General features: G+C 36.2%; 1 protein-coding gene across 1 annotated transcript; it reads left to right on the top strand.

Annotated features, from left to right (window-relative positions):
• ZNF624 (zinc finger protein 624) lies at positions 1 to 24,576 on the top strand. The gene is given in 6 exon segments (XM_012651398.1): positions 1 to 87; positions 2,035 to 2,100; positions 14,165 to 14,291; positions 15,330 to 15,425; positions 22,271 to 24,406; positions 24,476 to 24,576. Coding segments are annotated over 6 exon segments (2,613 nt in total).
• The last annotated feature ends 340 nt before the right edge of the window (positions 24,577 to 24,916 follow it).

Genomic DNA, 24,916 nt, shown 5'->3' with positions numbered 1-24,916 from the left:
ATGTCTCTGCAGGACTCCACTCTTTCCAGAGACGGGGACACAGAGGCAGAGATTATGGCTGCTGTGGTTTTTTCAGTTGGACCTCTGGTAAGTTGGTATTTCCTCTTTTTCTGACCTGCTGTCTTGGTTTGAGAGTGTGTTTATTTTTCCTGAAGTCTTGTGACTTTCTACTTTATGCACACCCCTTCTAGGAACTAAACCAAATTGACCCATGAAAACTGGCTTCATCACAGTAAAGGCTATAATCTATAGCAGGATTCACTATACTTATTGAACCAAATATCTGGACACGTGATCTTTCCAAAAATATCTGGGCTGTCTTTAATTATGATAGGCATCTTCAGTTTTGATGTTAAATTTGTATTGTTCCCAGAAAATTTCAGTTATTTATGGGATAGCAGAATGGAATATTTTTCAATTGGAAAATTTTGTTCAGGAAATTTTGGGGAAAAAAATATGTGCACAAATACACACACACACCCCTAACCCTAATTCATAGGGACCATTCCCTTTGTGCTACTCTCAGTGATCTCTTTTCTACCCATTAAGAAGTGATCAGACTTAATAGATGACACTGAGGGAAAGAACATGTTTAAGATACAGGGCATGGCTGTAGGGAGCTTACAGTCTCATTGGGGTAAGGCATACAAAAGGAATAGTTACATAATTTATTTAGGTGAATAGTAGTTGCTTAGCAGTATGATAAAGATGATGAGTGCTATGTAAGGAAAGAGAAAGGACATTAGTGAAGTCACAGGAAGCTCATGAGGATAGTTAGATTTAAGCTGGTACCCAATTACAAGTGGGATTTAAATTGACATAAAGTGAGGATACTTCAGGTGAGAAAGGAGTTTCAGGGCAAAGCTCAGGGGCAGAGAACAGTGGGTGAGCTAGTGATTAAAGTCATAAAGTTGTGACAGATAGGGCTGGAAATTAGATATTTAAGATGAATCTTTTAATATTTCCCTGAAGACATTTAAATACACGTGTATATATGTGTGATTGAGTGTATTTAGGATAAAATAATGTGATAAAAGCTGTCTTTCAGCAGTGACTTTTTAAAATAGGGGATTCTGAAGAAAAGTAATACTGACAAATATAATTTATTATTGTAATGACCTGTAATAACCTGTAGTAGTGATCTTTCATTCTTTGTAGCCAGGGTGTGTAACATGTAAATAGTCCTTAAAACATACCCTTGAAAAGATAAATTATGAAATGTTGCACTTGATCACTAGGTCCAACCATATTTTTCTAGTCACGTGTCACAGCCTGATCAAGTCCATCCTTAATTACCAGAGGTTGAGGGCTCATATCATCATTAATTTTCTGGAAACTGAATATTTACTTTTTTAGATAAGAACTTGGGAGGGAGCAACTAGGATAACATTTTTTCCTAATGAAATTTAAGTGTATAGTTTTATTACTTATAATTTTTTAAATGGCATAAAATCTGAATCCATAACCACTACTAGAAGGTAAACTAAAATTTCCTTTTGTTTATGAAATCAGGCCCTCATGAAGATACAGTTTTTCAGGTTTGGAAGAAAACGATGTTATGAGGGGTTGCTGAAATATTTCTTAAGTGACTACTGAATCATGTCTCCCCTAGACTCTGAAATAGTTTTTCAGTTGTAGAAAACAGATGGTGTTAATAGGTTTTGAATATTATTCTCGAGCAAGATAGATACTTTCTGAGAAATAGATATCTTCCCCATATGAAAAAGCAGAATTATGGAGTGTCTGAAGGCCCTTTATTATAAGTTTACTTTTGTTTTGATAGGTTCTTTGTTAAAAGCTGCCTTTAAAATCATGCAGTTATATCTTCTTCAATCATGTCTGTATTTGTCATTGTCTCAAACAAGGGGAAAGAAGATTATAATTGAATGTTACATGGGACCTTAATTTCAGTCCTAAGTAAAACCATGAAAGAGGTCATCCCACATATACCACATCCGTGTGGATTGGTGGTGCTTGCTGAGGCTCTGTCACAGGCAGCCTGTCACTGAGTGTTCTTATCCTGTGTCCCTTTAGAGTCCTAAAGTTACCCAGCCAGATGAAGATCTTCACTTTCAGGGAGAAGAAACAGAATTGGTAAAGGTAATACCTAACCTCTTATATATAAGAGAAATAAAGAGAAAATGCCTCTTTTACTGCCCCTAATTCTTAATGTTCCCAGTTAAATGCAAGTTCATGATTAATATTATATTTGATAGATGTGATATTCCCAGGGCCTGTGGTATCAACCTAACAGATTTCGTTTCTCTCAGAGGTGGCGGCGCTAGTCTGGCAGATAGTCAAACATCAGAATTGCTAATGATAAAGTATCCTCTATCATCACAGTCGGATTCTTGCTTTGCATTGTAAGACCCAATACTGTACTATTAAAAATGTCAAGAATACATCAACATTGGTGAATATGGTCTTAAGATGAGTTTAAATTGGTTTAGATACTTTATTTCATTATATTTATAAAGCTTACTTTCTTATTTGTGAGTACAGAATACACTTGACTTTTCCAGAAAAAATAAAAATTAAAAATTTATTGTGTTAAGAAAAATTATCCAAAACTTAGAAATAAGGCAAAAGATAAACATATACCCTTTCATTGTCATATTAGACCATTGTCTCACAAGCCTGTCTAAGGGTTATCCAACATACCAGAGGAAGTTTACGTTGCTTGACTGTGTTTCAAGGCTTAATTCTCACTTCTGCATTCTGTAATCAATATTTGATTTGTTCTTTTTTTATTTTTATTTTTTTGAGAGAGTTTTGCTCTGTTGCCCAGGCTAGAGTGCCATGGTGTCAGCCTAGCTCACAGCAAGCTCAGACTCCTGGGCTCAAGTGAGCCTCCTGCCTCAGCCACCCAAGTAGCTGGAAGTACAGACACATGCCACCACGCCTGGCTAATATTTTATATTTTTAGTTGCTGGCTAATTTTTTTCCATTTTTAGTAGAGACAGGGTCTCGCTCTTGCTCAGGCTGGTCTTGAACTCCTGAGCTCAACTAGTCCTCCCGATTCAGCCTCCCAGAGTGCTAGGATTACAGGCGCGAGCCACTGCACCCAGCCTGATTTGCTCTTCACATAACACAACCTATGATTTTTCATGATTATTTCTTTACCTGGTTTTCCCCTAAGAGGGAAAAAATATTGTCTTTCTGGCAGTATTTTTAATAATAATTTAGTAAGATATTATCATCAATAATAATTTTTAAGGTAATACCATAAAATCCACAAAGTATACATTTCAGTGGGTTTTAAATATATTTGGAGTTGTACAACCATCACTGCTAATTCCAGAACTTTCCATCACCCTCAAAAAGAAACCCTATACCCATTAGCAGTGTTCTCCATTCCCCTTCCTTACAGCCTCTGACAACTACTAATCTGTCTATATATATTTGCCTATTCTGGAAATTTCATATAAATAGAATTATATAATATGTAGTCCTTTGTGACTGACTTCTTTCATGTTAGTATAATGTTTTCAAGGTTCATCCGTGTTGTAGGATGTATCAGTATTTCATTCCTTTTTATGGCCAAATAATGTTCAACTGTATAGTTCTACCACGTATTATTTATCCATTTGTCAGTTCATGGATATTTAAGTTGTTTCCACTTTGGGGCAGTTAATAATGATGCTGTGAACATTTGTGTACAGGTTCTTGTGTGAGCATATGTTTTCATTTCTCTTGGGTACATGCACCTAGGATTGGAATTGCTACATCATATGATAATTCTATGTTAAACCATTTGAGGAGCTGTCAGATTGTTTTCCAAAGCAGATGCACCATATTATATTCCCTCCAGCAACATATGAGGGATGCAATGCCTCATCATCCTCCACAACACTTGGTAATGTCTGTCTTTTTGATTATACACATCTTGTTAGGAGTGAAATGGTATCTTATTGTATCTTATAGTATCTTATCATTTTCCTGATGACTAAGGGCTTTGAGCATCTTTTCATGTCTGTATTGGCCATTTGTGTATCTTCTTTGGATAAATATCTATTCAAGTCCTTTGCCCATTTTTTTTTTTGCTTTTTTTTTTCAGGGTATTATGGGGGTACAAACATTTTGGTTACATGTTATGACTTTGCCTCACCCAAGCCAGGATTGGAGGCATGCCCTCCCCCTAAAACACTCACCATGTCCATTAGTTGTGAGTTTACCCACCCCCACCCCCCAACCCGCAATGAATATTACTACTGTGTGAGCACCTTAGAGTTGATCAGTTAGTGCCAATTTGATAGCAAATACGTGTGGTGTTTATTCTTCCATTCTTGTGATACTGCACTTCAGAGGATGGGCTCAAGCTTTATCCAGGAAAATACAAGAGGTACTAGACCACCATTGTTTTTTGTAATTGAGTAGTATTCCATTGTATACATATACCATATTTTATTAATCCACTCATGGATTGACGGGCGGTTGGGTTGTTTCCACATCCTTGCAATAGTGAATTGTGCTGCCATAAACATTCACGTGCAGATGTCTTTATTATAGAATGTCTTTTGTTCCTTTGGGTAGATGCCTGATAGTGCTATTGCTGGATCAAATAGTATTTCTATTTTTAGCACTTTGAGGTATCTCCATATTCTTTTCCACAGAGGTTGTACTAATTTGGAGTCCCACCAGCAGTGTAAGAGTGTTCTGTCTCTCCACATCCTCGCCAGCATTTGTTGTTTTGGGACTTTTTGATAAAGGCCATTCTCACTATAGTTAGGTGATATCTCATTGTGGTTTTGATTTGCATTTCCCTAATGATTAAAGATGTTGAGCATTTTTTTATATGTTTGCTGGCCATTATTGTGTCTTCTTTTGAAAAGTTTCTGATCATGTCCTTTGCCCATTTATTGATGGGGTTGTTTGATTTTTTCTTGTTGATTTTTTTGTTTGAGTTCTAACATACTGTCTTTTTATTTTTGAGTTGTAAGAGTTTCATTGTATATTCTAGATATAACTGTTTTACCAGATAAATGGTTTGTAAATATTTCCTTACATTCTGTGGATTGTCTTTTTGAGTTTTTAATGATGTCTCTTAAGGTATAAAAGTTTTTAATTTTGATGAAATCCAGCTTATCTGGTTTTTTTCTTTTGTCTATTATGATTTTGTTGTCATATCTAAGAATCCATTTGAAGGTCATGGAGATTGTCCTTCTATGAGTTTTATATTATAGTTTTAGTTATTACATTTAGGTCTATAGTCCATTTTTGAGTTAATTTCGTATATGGTCTGAGGTGGGGATTCAGCTTTATTTTTTGGCATGTAAGTATCCAGTTGTCTTAGCACTATTTGTTGAAAACGCTATTCTCCGCCCCCCATTGAATCGTCTTAGTACCCTTGTTGAAAATCAACTGAACATAAATGTAAGGATTTATTTATAGACTCTCAATTCTCTTCCATTGATGTAAATATTAACATTTGTCCTTATGCCAGCACCACACTGTTCTTGAGCATCAAAGCTTTGAAGTAAGTTTTGGAATTAGAAAGTATGGGTGCCCGCCAACTTTGTTCTTTTTCAAGATTGTTTTGTCTATTGGGGGGCCCTTGTGTTTCCATATGAATTTTAGGATCAGCTTTTGTATTTCAGGAAAAAAAGCCAGATGGAATTTTCATAGGGCTGGCGTTGAATCTGTTGATCAATTTGGGGAATAATGCTATCTTAACAAGATTAATCTTCCAATACGTGAATGTAGGTTGCCTTCCCACTTATTTATGTATTCTTCAGTTTCTTTCAATGATGTTTTTTAGTTTTCAGTGTGCAAGCCTTACACATCTTTTGTTAAATTTATTCCTAAGTGTTTTATTCTTTTTGCTACTATAAATGGATTTTTTCTTAATTGCTTTTTGAAGTGTTCATTGTTAGTATTTAAAAATAATTGACCTTATATGTATTGATCTTGCATCCTGAAATTTGCTGAATTAGCTTATTAGTTGTGGTAGGTTTTTTTGTTTTGTTTTGCTTATTTAGTTAGTTAGTTTTAGAGCTGGTGTCTCACTCTGTCATCCAGGCTGCAGTGCAGGGCTATCATCATAGCTCACTACAGCCCCCATTGGACTCCTGGGCTCAAGCAATCCTCCCACCTCAGCTTCCCAAGTAGCTGGAATTACAGGAGTGAGCTCTCAAGCCAGGCCTGTGTGTGTGTGGAGCGTGTTTGTATTTCTTACGGTTTTCTATATACAAGATAATTTCATCTGTAAACAGAGATTATATCATTTGCATATAGAAATTTACTTTGTCCTTTCTAATCGGGATACCTTGTATTTCTTCTACTTGTCTAATTTCCTTTGTGAAAACTTACAGTATGATATTTAATAGAAGTAAGGAGAGGGCACATCTTTGTCTTGTTCATGATCTTAGGGAGAATGCATTTGGCTGTTTGCCAGAAAGTATAACTTTAGATGTGGGTTTTCATAGAGGATCTTTATCAGGTTGATGATGTTTGTTTCTATGTTTGTTGAATTTTGCCAAATACTTTTTTGAGTCTGTTAAGATGATTATGCAGTTTTTGTTCTTTATTCTATTAATATATTCTTTTTTCTATTGATTGATTTTTGGATAGTACATAAATCTTGTATTCCTGGGGTAAATGCCATCTAGCCATTGCATATACTATATTTTATTTATTGCTGAATCCACTTTGCTAGTATTCTGTTGAGAATTTTGTATCTGTGTTCATAAGGATATTGGTCTGTAGTGTTCTTTTGATATCTTTGTCTAGTTTGGGTGCTGTTAGCCTCATAAAATGAGTATGGAATTATTCCCTTCAATTTAGGGGAAGAGTTAGTGAAGGATTGGTGTTACTTCTTAAAATGTTTGGTAGAATTCACCAGTGAAGCCATCTGAACCCAGGTTTTTCTTTGTGGGAAGTTTACTTGTTATAGATCTGTCTAGACTTTTCCATGTTGTCTGTGAGTCTGTTTTGGTAGTTTATGTCTTTCTAGGAATTTGTTCATTTCATCTAGGTTATCTAATTTGTCGGCATACAATTATTCATAGTATTCCCTCATAATCCTTTTATTTCTTTAAGGTCAGTATAAATGTCTTCTCTTTCATTCTGGTTTTAATAATTTGAGTCTTCTCTCTTTTTTTCTTAGTCACATTAGCTAAGGGTTTGACATTTTTTAATCTTTCCAAAGAACCAACTTTTGCCTTTGTTGATTGTCTCTATTTTTCTGCTCTCTATTTTTATCTCCATTCTGACATTTTTATTTTCTTCCTTGTGCTTTTTTAAAAAATTTAGTTCATTCTTTCTTTTCTAGTTCCTTAAGGTATAAATTTAGGTTATTGGTTCGATGTCTTCTTTCTTAAGTCTAGGCATTTTACAGCTGTAAATTTCCCCTGAGCACTGCTTTCACTGTCTCCAGCTATTACTGTTGAATTCTCTTTGTCCCTTTTATTCTACAAATTTTCGCTTCCGGTATTATTAGGCTCTTTTGTTAAGTGAATATATGTTTAAATTTGGTATGTTTTACTGATACATTTATTTACGTTACTGTACTTTTCAACTCCAGAATTTCTATTGAGTAAAATATCATTCTCTTAATTTCTTTTAATTCTTTACACATGGTTTTCTTGGGTCTTTGAACATAGTTGTAATAGCTGCCTTAATGTCTTTGTTTAATAATTACAACATCTTGACTTCCTCAGGGAAAATTTCTGTTGACTGCCTTTTATTTTACTGTGTATGGGTCCATATTTTCCTGTTTCCTTGTGTGTCTTGTAATTTTTTGTCAAAAGCCAGATATTTTAAATAATATGTGGCAACTGTGGAAACCAGACTCTCCCTTCCCCAGGGTTTCTTGTTGCAATTGTTGCTGATGCTGCCTGGACTAATCTGTAAAGTCTGTATTCTTTGTTGCATATGGCCATTGTAACCTCTGCTTGGTTAACATAGTGATTAGTTAATGATTAGGCATGGATTTCCTTAAAGCCCTTAAACCCGTAAGTCTTCAGTGACTGCCAAAGGGGTCTTTGACATATCAGGCATACCTTTTCCTCTTAGGCAGGCAGGTTACAACTCTGCCTTAGTCACTTCTTGCTTGCACAGAGCCTCAAGGTAAGCCAGAGGTGAGAGATGAGGACCTTCTCAGGTTTTTTCTGGGGCTTAGTTCTTGGTGGGAAAAGAAAACAAAACCCAGTAAACAAAACCCAATAAACAATTTGAATTAGGCACATGTGAACTGATTAACAATGAAGTTTATGAACTCTCATTATCTCTCACATTTGCCATGTTTTATTATTAGCAGAATTATCTAAAACATGCTTTAAAAATCTAGAGGTCCAAAAGTATAAAAAGATGTAGTTGACACATCAAGCATACATATCTAAATGGTAGAAAAACACCCCAGAGGATGTTTTCCCAGAGGAAATATGTTTCTTGTGATCTAGAACAGACTTTAGCCAGATAAGATCTAATTTGATCTCTTTGCCTGAGTAGTCAGCTAATCAGGGTTCTTAATTTGCTAGATCATAGATCACAGTGGTTACAAGATTACAAGCTTGGATTCTAGACTCAGACTGCCTGGATTTGAATCTAGACTATTCCTCTTCTTTGACCTCGGGCAAGACACCTGACCTCTCTGTGCCTCACTTTCCTTATCTGTAAATAGCATCTTCCTTTTTATGATGATTCAGCCAATGTATTAGAAGCCCATAGAACAGTATCTGACACATAATAACACCATATTCATACAAAAGTAGAGAGACTAGTTTGATGAATCCTAGGAACTTGTTGCCCATCTTAAACAGTTATCAACCCATGGACAATCATATTTCACCTGTAATCATACCCTCTCTAATTATTTTGATGCAAATATGAACATTATATAATTTAATCTATAAATATTTTATCATATATCTCTAATGGATTATTTTTAAATTCTAAGTACTGTATGATATTACCATTTTTACAACTAAAAAATTAACACTGAAACTTTGTATCATCAAATATTCAATTGATATTTGTTTCCACAGTTGATTCTTGTGGTATAATTGGTTGCTATGTCTCTTAGACCTGTAGTCCCCAAACCTGGGCCATGGACTGGTACGGGTCCGTGGCCTGTTAGGAACTGGGCTGCACAGCAGGAGGTGAGCAGTGGGCAAGTGAGCAAAGCTGCATCTGTATTTACAGCCACTCCCCACCGTTCGCATCACTGCTTGAGCTCTGCCTCCTGTCAGATCAGCGGTGGCATTAGATTTTCATAGGAGCACAAACCCTACTGTAAACTGTGCATGCGAGGGATCTAAGTTGAGCACTGACAAGCAGCTGCAAATACAGATTATCATTAGCAGAGAGATTGGACTGCATAGAGACCATAGTAAATCAGTTGCTTGCAGATTCATATCAAAACCCTATCAGTGAGTGGCAAGTGACAATTAAGGGGCATCTGGTGGCAGGCTTTATAGTGGCAAGTGAGTTCATGTACTTTAATTGTACAGCTGCATCTGGTGACAGGCTTTAAGTTAGAATCCAACATTTATTTTAGTCTGCACGTGGCCTGCCCATTATTTCATTTACCGCTTCCATCTGCACCTCTTTCCCACGCTGCACACTTGTCTCAGTCACAGTTTTGGTTAAGCCTGCAAAGCTGACCCTAGCAAAAATGAGTAAAAAACAAACATCACTGGAGGGCTTCTTTGAATAGGGGGAAAGACCCAATGATGAGACAGCAGAAGAGTCTAAGACTGCCAACAAAATGAAAGCTGCATGTAAAAAAAATTTCCAAGAGACCTACTTAAATTACAGGTTCATTGTAACAAGTGATTCACATTCTCCGAGCCCACTTTGTATGATATGTGGTAACTGTCTATCCAACAAGCCATGAAACCTTCAAAACTGCTTCACCACATGGAGACCAAGCACCCTGCATTAAAAGGCCTTTAGGGTTTTTCAAAAGAAAAAAACGTGAACACAAAGAACAGAAGCAATTATTGAAGGCCACCACTTCATCAAATGTGCATACACTGAGAGCATCATTCTTAGTGGCTAACCAGCTTGCTAAAGCTAAGAAGCCCTTTACTATTGATAAAGAGTTGATCCTGCCTGCTGCTAAAGATATTTGCCATCAACTTTTAGGAGAGGGTACAGTTAAAAAGGTGGTACGTGTTCCTCTTTTAGCTAGCACCGTAACGAGATGAACTGATAAAATAACAGAGGATATTGAGGCACAATTGTTAGAGAGGATTAATGAGTCACCATGGTACAGAATCCAGGTTGAGGAGTCTACCAGTATTGACAACAAGGCAACAATGCCTGTTTTTGTGCAATATATTTTTCAGGAGGATGTGCGTGAGGATATGTTATGTGCAGTTTCATTGCCAACCAACACCACAGCTGCAGAACTATTCAAATCTTTAAATGACTACAAATCAGGAAAACTAAATTGGTCATTTTGTGTCAGTATATGCACAGACAGAGCGGCTGCCATGACTGGACGGCTTTCTGGTTTCACTACTCGGGTCAAGGAGGTCACTTCTGAATGTGAGTCTATGCACTGTGTCATCCATAGAGAAATGCTGGCTAGCCAAAAAATGCCACCTGAACTAAACAACGTTTTGTAGGATGTGATTAAAGTTATCGACCACATTAAAGTACAGACCTTAACTCACATCTGCTCTCCTAGCTCTGTGAGGAGATGGACGCAGAGCACTCACGTCTTCTCTTACACACAGAAGTGAGATGGCTTCCTAAAGGTAGATCACTGGCCAGAGTTTTTGAGTTATGAGAGCAGGTCCAGAGATTTCTTTTAGAAAAACCGTCACCACTGGCAGCACATTTCAGCGACACAGAATGGGTCGCAAACTTGCTTACTTGTGTGACATATTCAACCTGCTCAACCAACTCAATCTGTCACTTCAGGGGAGAACGACAGCTGTGTTCAAGTCGACAGATAAAGTGGCTGAGTTCAAAGCCAAACTGGAATTATGGGGGTAACGAATGAACATTGAGACTTTTGACATGTTTCAAACAGTAGAAAAGATTTTGAAAGAGACTGAGCCAGGGCCTTCTTTCTCCCAGCCGGTGCATGATCACCTATCTTAGCTTTCAAAAGAATCTGAGCATTAATTCCCAACCACAAAAGACCCATGAACTGGGAAGGAATGGATCCGCAACACATTTGTGAATAAGCCAGGTGAATCGACTTTGTCCGTGCTAGAAGAGGATCAGCTGCTTGAGATCGAAATGATGGTGGCCTTAAAAGTATGTTTGAGACAACTTCAAATCTCCGTATGTTCTGGATGAAAGTCAAAGCGGAATACCCTGAGATTTCCACAAAACCACTGAAAAGCCTGCTTCCATTTCCAATATTCTATCTTTGTGAGGCAGGGTTTTCTGCCATGTCAACAACCAAAACGAGATTATAGAGTAGACCAGACATAAGCAACACACTTTGGGTGTCACTGTCTCCTACCACCCTTAGATGAGACTATCTAGTTGCAGGAAAACAAGCTCAGGGGGTCCCACTGATTCTGCGGTATGGTGAGTTGTATAATTATTTCAATATATATTACAATGTAATAATAATAGAAATAAAGTACGCAATAAATGCAATGTGCTTGAATCATCCCAAAACCATCCTCCCCACCCCGTCCATGGAAATACTGTCTTCCATGAAACTGGTCCCTGGTGCCAAAAAGGTTGGGGACCACTGTCTTAGATCACTTTTTTTTTCCAAGACAGAGTGTCACTCTATAGCCCTGGGTAGAGTACAGTGGCCTCATCATAGCTCACTGCAACCTCAAACTCCTGGGCTCAAGCAGTCCTTCTGCCTCAGCATCCCAAGTAGCTGGGACTCAGGCGTGCACCATGATGCCAGGCTAATTTTTTTTTTTTCTATTTTAGTAGAGACAGGGTCTCACTGTCGCTCAGGCTGGTCTCAAACTCCTGAGTTCAAGGGATCCTCCAGCCTCGGCCTCCCAGAGTGCTAAGTTTATAGGTGTGAGCTACAGCGCCTAGCCTCTTAGATCACTTTCAATGTAGAGGTTTCCCCCTCCCTCTTTTTTTCCCTTTGTAGTCATTTATTGAAGAAACCAGGTCTTTTGTACTGTAGAACTGTGTTGTCCAGTACATAAGCCACTAGCCACATGTGACTACCTGAAATGTGACTAGTCCAAATTGAGATGTGCTATAAATTTAAAATATACACCATATTTCAAAGACTTAGTATGATAAAAAATAATATAAAGTATCTCAATAATTTTTATATTGATGCATGTTGAAATGATAATATTTTGTATATATTGGATTAAATAAAACATATTATTGAAGCTAATTTCACCTGTTACTTTTTGTTTTTAATGTGGCTACTAGAAAATATAAAATCACATATATAGCTTGCATTATATTTCTATTAGACAGCATTAATTTAGAACTTCACACAATATGGATTTTACTGATTGCATCCCCATGGGATTATTTAATGTGCTCCTCTGCCCCTGTATTTTCTTTAAATTGTTAGTTAGATCCTGATCAGATTCATATTTTGATTTTTTAAGATATTTTGGCAGTGTTATTTCATGTTGCTGGTATTTACCACCAAAAGATATGTAATTGCCTAATTGAGGCCTTTCCCTTATGTTAGCAGCCCTGGATCATCCTTTAATTCATTAGGGGTTGCAAAGTGGTGATACTCTAATCCTTTGCTCCTTCTTATTTAATTATGTTTGATTACTATACAAGCTACGTATAGTTTGCATAGGAAAGGAAGGACAAACAGTTGATTCCTTCTCCTTATTTACCAGTTTTCAGGCATTTTCCAAAGATGATCAAGGAAGGATTTTTAAATAATTTATTATCAACTCATGAATATAACTGTGTTAGATATTTTGAAATCCTTATTGATGCTCAAATTGTCACATCATTGGCCAGTGGAAGCCTCTTCAGATTGTTTCCTGTGTCTTAGATATGATATTGGCAGTCTTTGATAGCTTCCTTGATTTTTAATGTGTCAGAATGTTCCAGACCCTGGTTCCTTTTAGTGGGAAGTGATATTTAGAGGCACAATCTGGCTTGCATAATGCTTCCTTATTATTGTTTCTAGGCCTTTTCAGTACACAACGCTAGGAAATACATTTTTTTTCCTTAAACATAAAATACTTCATGAACCTATAGTGATATTTCTAATTCAGATTTGGAACTATGGAGATTTTAACCTAATCTCATCAATACTACATTTATATCTTCTTTCTTCCATGCCAAATTTATTAGTTCTCAGTGACATCAGTATGCTAATTTGCTTATGCAATACTCCACGGGCAGCAGTTACACAATAGCGTTTCCACTACAATCAATATGATTATTTACTGAAAACGTTTTGTTTTTGTTTTTGTTTTTCAGCTCTTTTTCTCCTCAGGGTATATCTCACAAGGGATATACAGTGTTTTAAAGTCACTCAAAATAGTTCCTCTCTGATGAATGGGTATGCTACCAACTAGTTTCATTTTACTTTTAATTTTTAGGGATTGCTTTTTTAAATTTTAATTTTTGTTTTATAATATGAAGAATTTACATGGTTCAAAATTCAAACCTATAAAACAAATACTCAAAAGAGTTTATCTTCTATTCCAGGCCTCCTTTCTACTCTATTTCCTCCTTCTCCCAATAAGAAACCATTAAAAAAATTTTATAACTCATTCTTCTATTTTTTATACAAGAGTGTGTGTGTATAGTATTCTGTACCACAATCTGAATGATAAAATATATCTTTTAGTAAGCCATATTTTATAGATTAGAATTGAAAGAAAATTGATATTTTAGATAAGCCAGGGTTTTGTGGAAGAAAGATGATTTGAGTGGAAACTACTAGCTGTTGTCAAGTATTTTAAATACTTTCTAGGGAGGTAGGAAACCATGCTGTTTGACTCCAGATAATATAGTAGGACTAATATTTAGAATTTATAGAAAGCTGGATTTAGTCTGAAAAAAAAAAATCCTGCTATCAGGTGATACTCTGAAGATGGAATAAGCTTCCTTTTATGGTTTTAAGTTCTTGTCACTGGAGAGATTTATATACCCTATAAGGGATGAACTGGTTGACCTACATAATCATTTAGTGATTCTGATTTCTGGAGTTCTTCCCTAGTTTTCTATGTAATAGTCTGCCTAACAAGTGTAATTGTATAGTCTCTGGGTGATCACAGTGTAATTATTTCAGGAATCAGTGACATTTAAGGACGTGGCTGTAGACTTCACACTGGAGGAATGGAGGTTGATGGACCCTACACAGAGGAACCTGCACAAGGATGTGATGCTAGAGAATTACAGGAACCTAGTCTCCCTGGGTAAGGATAATGCCTCTTCTGTGCTGATATACCTGCCCGTTTGACCAGGTTTGCCCAAGATACAGAGCCTCTGAAGTACTTAACTGAATTTTGGTTTAGAGTTTAGGCATCGAAATCTCTTAATTTTAGGGGCATGTTGTTGGGAGTTATGCTATTCCTCACTCTTAACCAAATGCTCTGAGCATTGTAAGATAAGAAGTACACATTTCATTGGCATCTAGGAGATTGTTGACAATCCCACAGATTTTGAACCAAAGTTTTTTCTAGCCACTTCCATTAATGGGAGTTATAACTACCTCTAGAAAGAAAGGAACAAATTCATTTTCTTCCTAAACTCATATTATTCCCATGATCTATTATCCCACCAAACCAGGATCATAGTGCTGAGCTCCTTTGAGATACCTTTGTAACCATCTAACATCATTGTAAAATAGAATGTTCTGCTGTGATAGAAATGTTCTGTAGCTGTGCTGTCTAATATGGCAGGGACTAGCCACTTGTCCTTTTTGAGTATTTGAAATTTGGGTAGTCCATTTGAAGAACTGAATTTTAAATTTTACCTTTTTTTTGAGATAGGGTCTTGCTCTCTTATCTGTGCTGGACTGCAGTGGCATCATCATAGCTCACTCCAACCTCAAAAACCTGGGCTCAAGCAATCCTTCTGCCTCAATCTCCTGAGTAGCTGGGACTACAGGCACGCATCACCCCACCTGGCTAATTTTTCTACTTTTTATAGAGAACAGGGTCTGGCTTTTGTTCAGGCTGGTCTGCAATTCCTGGCCTCATGTGATCCTCCCACCTCGGCCTCCCAAAGTGCTAGGATTTTAAGCGTGAGCCACTGCACCTGTCCTAAAATTTAATTAATTTAAATTCAAATTTCAATAGCTACATGTGGCTTTTGGCAACTGTATTAGACAGTGTAATTCTGAAACTTTCTGTAATGGCTATTCTGCACAGAAAATTAAGAACTGAGATTGAAATGGGCAATAGTTCTTCTGCACAGCTCCAATCAAATCCTGTTTATTTTTCTCTGACCAGGACTTGCAGTTTCCAAACCAGACATGATATTCTATTTGGAGAATGGGAAAGGACCATGGGCCACGGTGAAAGAAATTTCAAGAACCTCCTATCCAAGTGAGTTAATCAGAACCAGGATGATGGGATTTATTTCAAGTAACAGGTCATGGGGGGATGTTCAACAGAGCATCTCAAGTATAGGGGGCAGCTTTGCTCAAAGCTGTCTCAGAGGAAAAGCTCTCCCTGTCTCTCAGCTATCCCTGTCACTCCCTTGTCTCCCCCTCTCTCTGTCCTCCACTTTTGGTTCCCTATCCCATCCTGTTCTGCTTTCTTGGGGACATGATTTTCATAATTATTCCTTTATTTCTTTTTCGTTCGAACATGCATAAAATATCCCTTTCAGGTCTATCTTCTCTAGTTAACTTTATGTTTTTCTCATTTGTTTCACAATTATCTGACATTTCTTCCTTCATTTTCTTGAAAATGCTCTCTTAAGGGTCCCCACTGATTTTTTTTAACATAAACCTATTTACTCGTTATTCAACTTTCTTTACCAGTAAGCCTGCTGAAACCTTGGGGGAACCCTCTTCCCCTCCTCCAGGTTCTTAACTAATTGAGAATGCAAGCAAGGAATTGGTTGAGAATCAAAATACAATATTCATTTATTTAATCAGTATTTATTTATACATCTATATATTGTAAACCAGTTTAGGTACTAGGGCTTACAGCAGTGAATAAAACGGACCAGGTGCCTGCCCTCATGAAGATTAAATTTTGAGCAATAGACAATTAGCAAGTAAATAAATAAAAACAAACTAAATGGTAGCTGCAATGCCTTTCCGCTATGAGATAAACTGGGGGACAGGAAAGAGTAATTTGGGTGACATGAGGGTGTCTCCCTCAGCTCCCTCAGGGGAGCTTCTGAGGAGTGACGTTTAAGCTGAGGCCTGAAGGGTCAGAAGAAGCCACCAGAGGACAGAGGAGAAAAGCATTCCAGGCAAAGGGCACAGCAATGCAAAGGGCCTGATACAGAAAAGTATGTCACGTGTTTCAGAAATCAGAGGAAGCTGCCGTGACAGAAGTGAGGGGAAGCTGGTACAGGGTAAGATCAGAGAGTTAGGAGCTGGCCATGCAGGGCTTTGTAGATGGTATAAGTGAGGACAAAAGCACGGAAGGATTTAATTAAGGATTTTTAGAAAATAACCCTGTTTATAGAGATTGAACTTCAGGGTGCATAAAGCAGACAGTTAAGTTGAAGTTGTTACAATAGTCTAGGCAAGATATGGCAGTAACTTTGATTAGGGTGATGGTAGTGGAGATGGAAAGAAATAAATAGAATCTAGTTCATTTGAGTATTCATTTTATTATGATGCCTTCCTCAACTCACACATGTTATGTGTATGCTTTTTATGTATCAAATATTATTATATGTACTTAAAAGAGTGAGTGAAAGGTAGGCACTGGAGATAGTTTTAAACAACTCTTTAGAGAAGGGATTTTTTTCCCTTGGAAAGAGGAAAAGAGAAATGGGGCGGCAACTAGAGGAAAGAATGGAGTCAAGAAAGACACTCAGCAGGCGTGTGGCGCACGCCTGCGTCTCAGCTTCTTGGGAGGCTGAGGCCGGGCTTGCGGGAGGTTGTGGGGAGGATCTCTTGAGCCCAGGAGTTCAAGGCTGCAGTGAGCTATGATCATGATCATGCTACTGCACTCCAGCCTAGGCGACAGAACAAGACCCCATCTCTTAAAAAAATTTTTTTAATGGAAGAAAAAGAAAAATACTCATTTTATTTTTGAGATGAAAGTTTCTATGGCATATGTGAGTGCTGATAGGATTATCTCAATGGAGAGGGAGAAATTGATGTTGCCAGACAAAGAGAATCACTGAAGGACTAAAGTGTTTGCGGAGGTTAAAGGAGATAAAATCTAGAATGGAAAGGAAGAATTTACCTTTAATTTGCAGAGAGGTCACCTCCTGTGTTGTAACACTGGGAACGACGGAGAAGATGGGTGCATGTGTAGGTCTACTGGTGGTGGGAAGATTGAGGCATCTATTCTGATAGCTGCCATATTTTCTAAAATGCGAGGCAAGGTCAACAGCGTATAGTGAGGAAAGAAAGAGTTGTGAGAGAGGGAAAGTAATATTTCTTATGGGACACGGACTTCACCGGGAAGCCATCTGGGCCTCAAGCTTTTATTGTGAAAAGTGTTTAATTACAGCTTCTATATATTTAGTACTTACAGGACTATTCATATTTGCTATTTATAATTTTCAGCTTAACAAATTATGTTTATTTAGGAATTACTCAATTTAATCTAAATTTTAATTGTATTGGCATACTGTCCCCTGTTTATCTTTCAAATGTTTATATGGATCTGAAGTGATGTGCCACTTTTCATTCCTGGTACTGATTTCTTGTGTCCTCTTTCTTTTTTGTCTCAGTCAGTCTTGCAAGGGTTTATCTGTATCATCTGGCTTTTAAAGAACCATTTTAAATTGTCTTTCTTATATATTTGATCTCTGCTTTATTACTTTCTGCTCTTTATTATTTCATTTTTTTACCTTCTTAGGATTTGATTTGTAGATCTTTTCTGACTTCTTGAATTGGATACTTACTTACACCATTGATTCTTGGCCGTTCTTCTTTTCTGGTTATTTAGAGCTGTCAGGTCTATATCACACTTTTTTATGTGTCATCTTCATAACTTTTTAGTTTAAGATATTTAATAATTTCTATTGTGTTATCTTTGACCCTTGGGTTATTTAGAAGTGTTTTTCTTAATTTTGTGCCATTCGGGAATTTTCTAGTAATCTTGTTGTCTTCAGTTCTACTGTGTTCAAAAAATGTGCTGTGTATTTTTTCAGCCTTTGCAGATTTCTTAAAACTTGCTTTATTTACCACATGATACATTTCTGTAAACATTTTGAGTACACTTGAAAAAATGTATAGTCTAGGTATTGAGTACAGTGTTCTATATATGTCAAGAGGTTAGTATGTTAATTATGTTGCTAAAATCTGTGTACTTAAAGCTTATTCTATCAGTTGAGAAGGATTTTTTTTAGGTCTGCTAGTGAGACTGTAAATTTGTTTCTTATTTTAGTTCACTTAACTTTTTTCTTTATGTATTTCGAAGCTATGTTATTAGGTAAATGCAAAGTTAGAATTATTATATCTTTGTGGTAAATTGGACCTTTAGTCATTTTGAAGTGTCTTATCTGTTAATAGTTTTTGCATTGAATTCTGTTTAGCTTGATATTAATATTACTGTAGCATGCTTCCTTTGATTATTGTTTATATATCTTCTTTCCCCTGTTCACTTTCACCTTCTATATATCTTTGTATTTTATGTGTTTCTTTTATAAGTAGCATACTGTTAATTTTTTTAACCAATCTGACGGTTTGTGTCTTTTGGAGTGTTCAGTCCATTTGTACATAATACATTTGCATAATCTTTAGCTCTGCCATTTAGCTGTGAAAGTGTTTTGCCTGTTCTTTATTCTTTTTCTCCCCATTCATGCCTCCCTTTGGATTTATCACCTTTTATTTTTCTATTTTCTCCCTCTGATAATTTGGTAATTACAACATTTTAAATTATTTGTTTAGTGGTTAATACTGAGATTAAAGCATGCATCCTTGATTCAATGTCTAATACAGGTTTTTCCTTCTTCACAAGCAATATAAGGACTATAAACAGCTTATTCCTCACTTATATTTTTGAAATTATGTGTTTTAATTCTATATATGACAGGTCACATATTCATTTAACACATTTACTGCCATGTGAGTTGTATATTTAACTCAGGCTAGTTTTGAGGCCAGGGCCACATGAAGCAAAACCCTGCAGTTGGTTCATAAAAATCTTCCTTGTTGATGTTCTCATTGTTACAATTAATATTGACAATTTATTTCTAAAAATGTGAATTGTGTTGCATATAACTCACTTACAGAAAACAATAAAAAATAACAAATTAGAAAAGATCATTTTGTTCTAATAAAACACTATGGCCCCAAGGAAAAATTTTTTTTTCCTAATGTGGCAGTCAGTGCATTAAACTCACCCATATTTTTACCGTTCTTTTCTCTTCATTTTTTTTCATTGCTAAGCTTATATCTAAGATATTTTTCTTTTGCCTAAAGAACAGCCTTTAATATTTCCTTTTATTCAGATATGTTTGTGCCATATTCTTTTCTCTCTTTTTTGCCTAAGACATCTTTATTTTGACCTTCATTTTTGGAGAATATTTTGGGTAAGACTTTGGGGTGGGGAACCTTCAGCCTTGGGGCCACATGTGGTTTTCTGGATCCTTGAGTGCAGCCTTTTGACTGAATCCAAATTTTACAGAACAAATCCTTTTAATAAAGAATTTAATAAAGTTTTGAAGATATCATTTCATTGTTTTCTGTCTTACATAGAATCTGTTGAGAAGTGAACCATCTGTCTAATTTAGAAGCCAGCAAACTTTTAATGTGAAAGGCAAGGCAGCAAATATGTTAGGCTTTGTGGGGTCATTGTTCTCTGTTACAATTCTCCATTCTGCTGCTGTAGCACAAAAACATAGACAATATGTTAACCAATGAGTGTGGTTGTGTTCCACTAAAACTTCATTTATGGACACTGAAATTTGAATTTCATACAATTTTAATATGTCACATTATATCATTCTTTTTTGATACATTTTTCAACCACTTAAAAATTTAAAATTATTCTTATCTCACTGGCTATACAAAACCAGATGGTAGTATCTGTCTTTCTGGGTTTCATTCTTCTCATTGTAATTCTTTAAGTCTTTCTAGCTTTCAGATGCTTTCAAACAGACTTTTTTTCTCTTTTTTATACAGATTTCCAAATTATTATCAGCGATAATGTTGGTCCAAATTACCTAGTCTGACATTACCAAAGTACAGCTCTCTCAAATGTAAAAGTTTTTATTTGTTTTTTCTTCTTGTTGTTTTGGAGTGACCTTTTGCTTTCACTCAAGAAAGATGAGGATTTAATATTAATGAAGTTTCTGCAAGTAAATTTTTTGAAGAAAATTTCTAGTTGCTAATATAACAACCTTTTTACACCCTAAGCTTTTATACTTTTATTGAATTTCATAGCAACTTTGCCTGCTTTACAAATTTATATTCTTTTGACCTTTTATTACTAGTTCTTGACTCCCAAGTTGGTGTTGTAGATGTGTTTTCTATAGCTTTTATTCTGACAGAAAAAAATTTTTGTCAGATATTGGCAATATAATGTCCTAGGAAACAAAAAAATATACTCAAACTAATTAAAACTATTTAAAGGTAAAAGAAAAAATGATAAAAAATAAAAGCAACAGCATGACAGAAAATTAATTTAAATTTCATAAAAGCAAAATAACTTAAACAAAATTTATTACTTAAAAAGTGAGTTTTAAAGTTATAAAACCATTCCACTGTCCAGAAAAGTTTTTTATTGAATTTGTTTTTAAACATTTATATATGATTACCTTCAAATGAATTAAAATTTTTAAAAAGTATAAAAGTGGCATAGAAAATATTAAATTGCAAGGCTTGGTGTGGTGGCTCATGCCTATAATCCTAACACCTTGGGAGACTAAGGTGGGAGCATCACTTGAGGCCAGGAGTTCAAGAACAACCTGAGCAACAGAGCAAGACCCTGTCTCTAGCCAGGCACGGTGGCTCATGCCTGTAATCCTAGCACTCTGGGAGGCCGAGGCAGGAGGATTGCTTGAGCTTAGGAGTTCGAAACCAGCCTCAGCAAGAGCTAGACCCCATCTCTACTAAAAAAAATAGAAAGAAATTAGCTGAACAACTAAAAATACGTAGAAAAAATTAGCCAGACATGGTAGTGCATGCCTATAGTCCCAGCTACTTGGGAGGCTGAGACAGGAGGATTGCTTGAGCCCAGGAGTTTGAGGTTGCTTTGAGCTAGGCTGACGCCACAGCACTCTAGCCCAGACAACAGAGCGAGACTCTGTCTCAAAAAAAAAAAGACCCTGTCTCTACAAAAAAATAGAAAAATTAGCCAAGTGTGTGGTGGTGCATTCCTGTAGTCCCAGCTACTCAGGAGGCTGAGGAAGAAGGATCACTTGAGCCCAGGAGTTTGAGGTTGCAGTAAACTAGGATGACTCCACTGCCCTCTAGCCCAGGCAACAGACTGAGACCCTATCTCTCTCTCTCTCTCTGTCCATCTATATATATATATGTGTGTGTGTGTGTGTGTGTGTATATCTGTGTGTGTGTATATATATTTATATATATTGCACATATAAACAAGTTGTAAGACCAGTAACCTGCAGTAGAATTTTTTTAATTAATTTTTGACAAACTGTCAGAAATGTTCTTAGGGTCCATAAAAAAGTTGCAGAAGCTACCCTTGATTAAGTAATTGTCACTATTTAAAATATCAGTAAGTATAAGTAATAGTTATATATTAATTTTTGACTAGTTGGCTGTTCAACTCACTTTTTGAAAATCGAAGTGTTTTCTTCCACAAAAGTTTTATTAAAAGATATGTACAAAGATTTGAATATACTATTCTTCCATGGAAATTTGAGAAAGCCCTCACAACAATGCTAGTCAATCAAGAATGAGAACAAATAGAAAGAAAGTGTGATTGGAGACAAATGTCTGGTTTGTGGAGTAGATGGGCAGCAAGGCAGTGTGACAATTTATGAAGAATACTCCCTGAAGAAGTTGACTCTAAAGGAAATGAGAAGAGGAAGAAATATTTGAGAGACTTAGATTCTAGGATGGTTACCATGAATGAATGTTTTTAATAGGAGAAAATCTAATTGAATTTGCTACTTTGGTTCTTGCTCAACTAGCCTCCTTTAATCCAACCTTCTTCTTCCTAGAAAAAAATTAATTTGAACTATATATTATCATCCCATTTTTCACTTTTATTATTCTGTTTAGTGAGATTTCCTCAGCTTAGGAAAGGAGTTATTTGATTTTTCTCTTTTTATCTCCTAGACTTGGAGACCAAACCTGCAACCAAGAATGCTACACTAACAGATGATATTCCTGAAGATTTATCACAGGAGGCCATAGTAGGGAAACTCACAGAGAGTGGTCTGTGGGATTCCAGAATGGGAGAATTATGGAAATGGAATGACAGGATATTAAGATTGCAAAATAGTCAGGAGAGTCATTTGAGTCGAAGAACAATTACACACAAGAAAACTCCCACTAGTCAAAGAGATTTTAGATTTGGATCTGTTCTTATTCCAGAACCAGCAGTTATTACAGAAGAGTCCCACAGCAAATGCCAAACACATGAGGAAAATTTCACAGAGAATTTAGATTTGATTACAAATACCCATTTGGGGAAGATAATTTGCAAGGTTACGGAAGGTAGCAAAGCCATAAGGCAAACTTCAGAACTTACCTTGGGGAAAAAATCTAATAATAAAGAAAAACCCTATGAATGTAGTACATGCAGAAAGGCTTTTCGTTATAGGTCATTACTCATTCAACATCAAAGAACTCACACTAAAGAAAAACCTTATGAGTGTAATGAGTGTGGGAAAACATTCAGCCAGCCTTCATATCTCAGTCAGCATAAAAAAATTCACACTGGAGAAAAACCTTATAAATGTAACGAATGTGGAAAGGCCTTCATTGCTTCTTCTTCACTTATGGTACATCAGAGAATCCATACTAAAGAGAAACCTTATCAATGCAATGTCTGTGGAAAATCCTTTAGCCAGTGTGCCCGTCTTAATCAGCACCAGAGAATTCAAACTGGAGAGAAACCCTATAAATGTAGTGAATGCGGGAAAGCTTTTAGTGACAAATCAAAACTTGCAAGACATCAGGAAACTCACAATGGTGAGAAACCCTACAAATGTAATGATTGTGGGAAAGCCTTTAGGAATAAGTCATATCTTAGTGTACATCAGAAGACCCATACCGAAGAGAAACCATATAAATGTAATGAGTGTGGAAAATCTTTTAAGAATACCACAATTTTTAATGTTCATCAGAGAATACATACTGGAGAGAAACCCTTTAGATGTAATGAATGTGGAAAAGCCTACAGAAGTAATTCAAGCCTTATTGTACATATAAGAACTCACACTGGGGAAAAACCCTATGAATGTAGTGAATGTGGGAAAGCATTCAACCGCATAGCAAATTTCACAGAACATCAGAGAATTCATACAGGAGAAAAACCCTATAAATGTAATGAATGTGGGAAAGCATTCATTAATTATTCATGCCTTACTGTCCATCACAGAATGCATACAGGAGAGAAACCTTATAAATGTAATGAATGTGGAAAGGCCTTCATGCGTTCTTCTTCTCTAATTATACATCAGCGTATTCATACTGAAGAAAAACCTTATCTATGTAACGAATGTGGGGAATCATTCAGAATAAAATCACACTTAACTGTACATCAGAGGATTCATACTGGAGAGAAACCATATAAATGTACCGACTGTGAGAGGGCATTCACCAAAATGGTTAATCTCAAGGAGCATCAGAAAATTCATACTGGAGTGAAACCCTATAAATGTTACGATTGTGGAAAATCCTTCAGGACTAAGTCATACCTTATTGTACATCAAAGGACACATACTGGAGAAAAACCCTACAAATGTAATGAATGTGAGAAAGCCTTCACTAATACATCACAGCTTACTGTGCATCAACAAAGGCATACTGGAGAGAAACCCTATAAATGTAATGAATGTGGAAAGGTTTTCACAAGTAATTCAGGCTTTAATACCCATCAGAGAACACATACTGGAGAGAAACCATTTAAATGTAATGACTGTGGGAAAGCATTTAGCCAGATGGTACATGTCACAGAGCATCAGAAAATCCATAGTGGAGAGAAGCCCTACAAGTGTGATGTCTGTGGAAAAGCCTTCAGGAGGGGTTCATACCTTACAGTGCACTGGAGAACACATACTGGAGAAAAACCCTACACCTGTAAGGAATGTGGAAAAGGTTGTATTACCCTATCGCAGCTAACTCTACATCAGAGAATTCATACCGGGGAGAGGCCCTATAAATGTGAAGAATGTGGAAAAGCCTTCAGAACAAACTCTGACTTTACTGTACACCTGAGGATGCATACTGGAGAAAAACCCTATAAATGTAATGAATGTGGAAAAGCCTTCAGAACAAACTCTGACTTTACTGTACACCTGAGGATGCATACTGGAGAAAAACCCTATAAATGTAATGAATGTGGAAAAGCCTTCAGGAGTAGTTCAAGCCTTACTGTACATCAAAAAATACATCAGAGAGAAACTCAGTTAATATAGAGAACAATAAGTCATTCATCCAGGTGTCAACTCCACAAGATGAATTTTATAAACTATATTTTGTGAATGTGGGAAATCTTCATTAGAAATTCACAGAAAATATACACTAAAGAGATACTTTATAAACATAATGTAGAAAAACATTTAAGCATATTAAATCTTAGAAGTTATAAGAAAATTCACACTAGAGAAAAATAATGGACAAATGAAAGCCTTCATTCAGATGTCATACTTTACTATTCTTCAAATTATTTTCAATTAATTGCCTATATATATTTGCCTATTTTTCTGTTGGTTTATTTGCCTTTTCTTATAAATCCAGAGGTACTTTTTATATATT

The sequence above is a fragment of the Propithecus coquereli genome, unplaced genomic scaffold (genome assembly GCF_000956105.1).
Source record: "Propithecus coquereli isolate 6110/MARCELLA unplaced genomic scaffold, Pcoq_1.0 Scaffold355, whole genome shotgun sequence".
NCBI lineage: Eukaryota > Metazoa > Chordata > Mammalia > Primates > Indriidae > Propithecus > Propithecus coquereli.
Note: the sequence above shows the minus strand (reverse complement) of the source record. Positions and strands in the feature narration are given on the sequence as shown.